The 6005-nt window shown below is 55.7% G+C and overlaps 1 protein-coding gene across 2 annotated transcripts; it reads left to right on the top strand.

Moving 5' to 3' along the window:
* The first annotated feature begins 257 nt into the window (after nucleotides 1–257).
* On the top strand, nucleotides 258–4400 carry CPLANE2 (ciliogenesis and planar polarity effector 2). 2 transcript variants are annotated; one of them, XM_006188317.3, is made up of 6 exons: nucleotides 258–472; nucleotides 802–915; nucleotides 1943–2095; nucleotides 2696–2820; nucleotides 3174–3310; nucleotides 3548–4400. In XM_006188317.3, exons 2-6 carry the CDS (start codon nucleotides 804–806, stop codon nucleotides 3795–3797), a joined length of 777 nt encoding a protein of 258 aa, XP_006188379.1. In that variant the 5' UTR covers nucleotides 258–472; nucleotides 802–803; the 3' UTR covers nucleotides 3798–4400. The 2 variants fall into 2 exon arrangements, with proteins under 2 accessions (XP_006188379.1, XP_014417767.1); XM_014562281.2 differs by having other exon boundaries at nucleotides 259–431.
* The last annotated feature ends 1605 nt before the right edge of the window (nucleotides 4401–6005 follow it).

Genomic DNA, 6005 nt, shown 5'->3' with positions numbered 1-6005 from the left:
TCTGACTCATAAGAACTTGAGCAAATCTCTTGACTTCTCTCATCTGCGAAGCCAGAGGCGTTTAATTATTCATCTCGAGTTAATTAATCTTGAGCTGCCGAGCAGGATTAATAATAATAAATTATTAATTATTATCTGCGCGGTGGTAGCTGCTGAGGTGGGAGAGACCAATCCTGCCAGGAACAAGGCAGCTCCGCCCCGCCCCCGACGTCTCCATGACAACGGCCTCCGCACATGCGCCTCAAGCACCGGCGCCTGAGCAGGCGGCGTGGGCCGAAGCCGGACGCAGGCAGGGCGGAAGCAGGCCGGGAAGGCTGGGTGGCTGGAGCGCCGGGCGGGCTTTTAAAGGGACAGTCTCCACCCGGGCCTTTTCTCCCGCGGGGACTGCTGATGGTGACGGCTGGGTGGCCCTGGGGGTCGGGATAGAGGAGGTAAAGAAGAAGCAGGGATGTATGACCGCCCCGTCCCGGAGGTGACAAGGGAGTGAAGGGCTGTGTAAATGCCCTCTGGGGCATTTATGGGATGGCTGTCCCCCAGGGAGCAATACAGAGGAGAAAGGACTATGGAATTCCGCCTTCTGGGTAGTAAGAGGGAGACAGAGCTTTGTAACTCCTCAGGATATTGAAAGGGAGCTTGGATTCCAAATTTGTTGATGGGGATAATAAAAAGGGTGGGGCCCCATAACTACTTCAACCCCCAAGGAGGGGCTGGGGCTCCAAGGGAGAGTCCGAGGGCTGGTTAAAAGGGGTCACAGGTACAGCTTGGGACAGTTACCCTCTCCCCTCCGTGTCGCTTGCCCAGCCATGACCAGACCAGCCGCCCCGGGCTCAGTGATAGTCCCAGACTGGCAGGAGAGCGCCGAGGGCAAGGAGTACCTGGCCTGCATCCTGCGCAAGAACCGCCGGCGGGTGTTTGGTAAGTGCCCCCCTCCCCCAGCCTGTCAGTTGCCACTCCCTGGGGAGAAAAGTGTCACCTGTCCCTCCCTGTTGGGAGGGTGGGGAGCAGAGAAGCGGGGCAGTGAGACCCTGCTCCACTGCACTCTTCAGCCTTGGGAACCCCAGAAACCCTATCCCGGGGAGCCCACCCCCAAATCTCCTTAGAGTTAATTCCATCATCAGAGCCAGGAAGATGGAAACAGCCGAAATACTGCCAGGAACCACTATCACCAGAGAGGCTGTTGATTGAGCCATCACCCGGTGCCAGGCCCTCTGCTGGGCACTTTATACAATGGACTCCAGTTTAACCTCAACAGCACACTGCAGACTTGTCCAAGATCCCCTAGTGAGTAGAGACCAGCCGCTTCCAGATCCTGCTGTCTCCAGGATAAGACACACATGTTCCCCAGGATGAAGCTAACTCGTCCAGGCAGGGCCAGCTGACAGGCTGGCAGAGGGGCCTGGCATTGTTTACAAGAGTCCAGCTCTAGCCAAGAGAGACAAAGCACCAGAAGGCTTAAGACCAGAGAGTGAGAAGGCAACCCACAATTTAGGACTTCCAGGCATTACACCTGTAGGTGTATGGCTTAGACTTTTTTGGGGCAAGTTTGATATATTGATTCTAAGGAGTTTATTTATAATAACTAAGAATACTTTTGCTGATATTTCTCCACTGAGGAAATAATTCTGAAAAACCTTGCTTTTACATGTGGGAAGTCTAGGATATGTGATAACGTTATCAATAAAAGCCATCTTGTGCATCAAACTTAAAAAAAAAAAAACGGTGTTATTTGGAGTAGGTGCTGGCCCACTTCACAGAGCACAGGTGTTTCCAGCAGAACTTCTCCTCCCGGGATGTTGCTTGTATCCCAGGCCTCTGTCACAAGTGTAGAGAATGGTTTGTTGGCACTGAAAAAGCCCTGAGAGATGAGGTTGTACAAGCCAGGGTCTGATGGGGCAAGTGCAAGTTGACCCCCTGACCCCACCTGGCTCCCGCCTTGCCCCAGGGCTGCTCGAGCGACCAGTTCTGCCCCCCCCTGTGGCCATCGACACTGCCAGCTACAAGATCTTTGTGTCTGGGAAGAGTGGCGTGGGCAAGACAGCGCTGGTGGCCAAGCTGGCTGGCCTGGAGGTGCCCGTGGTGCATCATGAGACCACTGGTAAGTCCTTCCTAGGAGACCTTCCCTGGGGCGGAGAAAAGACTCACCTGGAGCACATAAGCTGGGATTTGTAACCAGCCCCACCATTTACTCTGCAACCTTGGAAAGTCACTGCACCTCTCTGAGCTTACATTGGCTCCTCTGTCCAGCAGGGATAATAGTACCAACCCCTTGGTGTTGTTGTGGGGTTAGGACTAGAGATAGTGGTGGTAACATGCCTAGCAATGAGCTAGCACTCAGTAGGTGCTCAGAAAACACTAATCTTCCTTTCTTGTTTCCTTCCACTGGTTGCTAATTGACCATCATGTTGCAGCATATGACAGTATTCTGGGACCTTTGGGTCTCCATGTTCACAAGAGTTAAACTAGTTTGTCGTGGCTTGGGCTAGGGCTGCATCTCCCCGGTAGACTGGAGGCTCCTCCCAGGCGGGGCAGTTCCCCCATCGACTAAGAATTCTCCCACATCAGGAACTAGGCCTTCCCCATCAGACTGAGGACCCACCAAGGCAGGGACGTATCTCCTCCTCCTATTCCCTCCTGGCCCCTACTCCTCTCCACCTCTGACTCTCCCATGCTGAGTGGCTGACCCCGGCCTCCCCAGGCATCCAGACCACCGTGGTATTTTGGCCAGCCAAGCTGCAGGCCAGCGACCGTGTCGTCATGTTCCGCTTTGAGTTCTGGGACTGTGGGGAGTCTGCGCTCAAAAAGTTCGACCACATGTTGCCGGTGAGCAGGCAGGTGGGCCTGGGTGGGTCCAGGAGGGGCTGGTTATCTGAGGTGGGCTTCTGAATACAGGTGGCTAAGCCTGGCCTGCCTGGTCTGCGGGAGCCAGAATTGGGCATGACTGTACTGAGGATGCTGCCATCCTGGCCTAGGAGTGCCCGGAGCTGGCACGGGGGACTGGGTCCCAGCCCGAGCTCTGCCCTGGGACCAGCCACTCCCTGCTCTGGGCCTCAGTTTCCCAGGCTGCAAAAGGAAGGATGGTGCTGAGACTTCTCAGGGCCTGAAGCTGATAGGTGCATTCTGGTCCTGAGGTTGTGAGCCTTGCATCAGCCTCTCATCGGCCTCTCCATCCCCAGGCTTGCAAGGATAAAACGGATGCTTTCCTCTTCCTCTTCTCCTTCACTGACCGTGCCTCCTTTGAAGACCTCCCTGGACAGCTGGCCCGAGTAGCAGGCGAGGCCCCTGGTGTGGTCAGGATGGTCATTGGCTCCAAGTATCCTTTGGTGGCCCCTACGACTGTCAGAGGCTACATTTGGAAAGGCCAGAGCAAGGGGGTCAGTGACCCTGCCTCTGCCCAGCCATGGGGTCCAGCCCCATGTACTTTACCTTAAAGGCTGTAGCTGAGCCTCCCACAGACCCTGGATGTGGATGGTGAGGGAGGAAAGAGAAAGCTGGGTTTGATGAGGTGGTAAGCAGAGGTCCCTGGACAGGCTCCTTGACCCTTCTCCAGATTTGACCAGTACATGCACACAGACGTGCCTGAGCGTGACCTCACAGCCTTCCGGCAAGCCTGGGAGCTGCCCCTCCTGCGGGTGAAGAGTGTGCCAGGGCGGCGGCTGGCAGATGGACACACGCTGGATGGGCGAGCTGGGCTGGCCGACATGGCCCACGTGCTCAACAGCCTGGCGGAGCAGCTGTGGCACCAGGACCAGGTGGCAGCTGGCCTGCTCCCCACCTCCCCAGAGGACACCCCCAGCTGAGAGGTGATGGCATTGTGAATGGGCACTCCTAACCCTCAGGTGACCTAGGGCCAGACCCAGGGCCTAAGGCTGGGGCAGGAATGTTGATCTCATCCCGAGGACTGGCCAGAAGGGCCTGGTCAGGGAGGATGGGGTCCTGAAGGCTCCTGCCCCAGCAGCACTTACCTTGCGGAAGTCATAGCAGGGGGCACAAGGCATCTGACCTAGATGTCATCTGGCTTTCTCCCTCTGCCCTACAAGTCTGGGCTCTTGGAAAATGACGAACTGAATGGGCAGGGCCTGAGGGCTCAAATGTCTCCCCCAACCTCCCGCTGCCCTCCCGCTTTTGCAGCATCTGTGGAGGGAGAGGTGATGCCTCTGCTGGGCCCTAGACATTAAGTGACTTCAATCAACAGTTTGTGTACTGGAGGGAGGGTATAGCTCAGTGGTGGAGTGCATGCCTAGCATGCACGACGTCCTGGGTTCAATTCCCAGTACCTCCTTTTAAAAAAATAAGCAAATAAACCTCACTCCCTTAAGAAAAAACAAACAAAAAAACAGCCTGTATTAGTTGAGGAACACTATCTGCTGCTCCAGATAAATCCTTAACTCTCAATAGCTTAACCTTGTAGTTTTTTCTTCCTTATGTCTCACCTCAGGTGGAGGTTAAGGTGGGTATGGGGGCTCTGCGCCAACCACTCATTCAGAGACCCAGGCTCTGAGATCTTCAACACGTGGATTCACCCTGGGGCATCAATATCCAGTCAGCAAACTGGGAATGAGTACAGGTCACTCTGCAGGTTTCTGTGGACCTGGTGTAGGGTGCTTTGCCTCATTGCTGCCCACATTCCATTGGCGAGCACCTAGTCACATGATCACACAGCTGCAGGCGATGCTGGGAAATGTAGTCTACTTGTGTCCAGGGGGTGAACCCCTCAGTCTGTAGTGCCTTTCTTGACTATGAAGCTGTCAGACTAGGCTTAAGACAGGGGCCCTGCTAGCCTGGGGGTATCAGAAAGCATCACTGGGCAGGGCCAGGGACTGGGCCAGGTTGGGATCGGGGCATGAGTTGGCCTGACAGGCAGCTCAGCCCTGCAGGAGGCCAGCAAGAACAGGAGCAGGCGGGTGAGTCAACTTGTGTCCCTGTCCCATTAGCCAGACACTGGTGAAGGCAGGCTAATGGGGGTGGGGGGAGACATGGGGTATAAACAGGGCATTTATACTTTCACTCCCCAATGACACCGTATCCAGTTCCATAGATGGACCCCTGGGTAGAGGGCTGGCCTGAGTCTGGCCCACCTGGAAGGGCCCTGGATGCCAAGGTCAGCCATCTGATCCTCAGAGCCCCCTCTTGAGAAAGCAGCTCCCGTAGCTCTGCACACTCCACACTCACGTGCATGATCATGTGTCCACACACCCCAGCACTTATCCTAAAATGCTGCCCCACTCCTCCATCCTGGCACACATGGGAGGCTCCCCGTGCCATCTCTGGCTCATGCTCCTGAGTGTGCTGATGGCCTACATGGCACTTCATGCCAGTCTGTCCACACTGGGCACTGCCCGCAGGCTTGTGAACCCTTCTAGGGCCTAAAGGATTGATTAAAACCTTCTTACCTCCAGCTCAGGTTCAGAGCTGAGGCCTGAGCTTACCCCATACCCCAGAAAAGGAATATTGCTGGGCAGGACCCCAAGCCTCACAGCTTGCACAGCCCATAGGCTGGCTCCCGCTCTCGGGTCACAGAGTGTCGCACTGCTGCCTTCAGCTCTGCTTTGGCCCATTTTCCTCTGTTCTTAGCTCCAGTAGTCCTTACCCAACCAGGCAGAGCAAGGTGGGACCCAGCGAAGGTATCCTCAGGGCCTGGATGTGACTTTCCAGCTATGAACACCCGTGTTGTGGGCACCAGCTGGGGCACTAGTTACCCCACATCCTAGTCAGTTATCTCTGGCCTTAAAGCTTCAGCATCTTTCTTGGGCACTGGCTTAGCCAAGAGCCAGAGTTTGCTCTGTGGAAATAACCCAGATCCTCCCCAAGGCAGAGCAGGGCAGTTTTCTCCCAGTTAGCACTGCTCCAGTCCTAGAACCAACCCCTCACCCACCTTCACTCCAGACCAAGAGGGGAAAGATTCCCTTCTCCCCGAGTAAGAACAAAGTGGGGACCACACTGACGATGGGCCTTGGAGCCAGCCACCTGCCACCCCAGCACTGCTTTCTCAACCCCTCCATGCCCAG

This window comes from Camelus ferus, chromosome 13 (assembly GCF_009834535.1).
Source record: "Camelus ferus isolate YT-003-E chromosome 13, BCGSAC_Cfer_1.0, whole genome shotgun sequence".
NCBI lineage: Eukaryota > Metazoa > Chordata > Mammalia > Artiodactyla > Camelidae > Camelus > Camelus ferus.
This window is presented reverse-complemented; position numbering and strand designations above follow the sequence as displayed.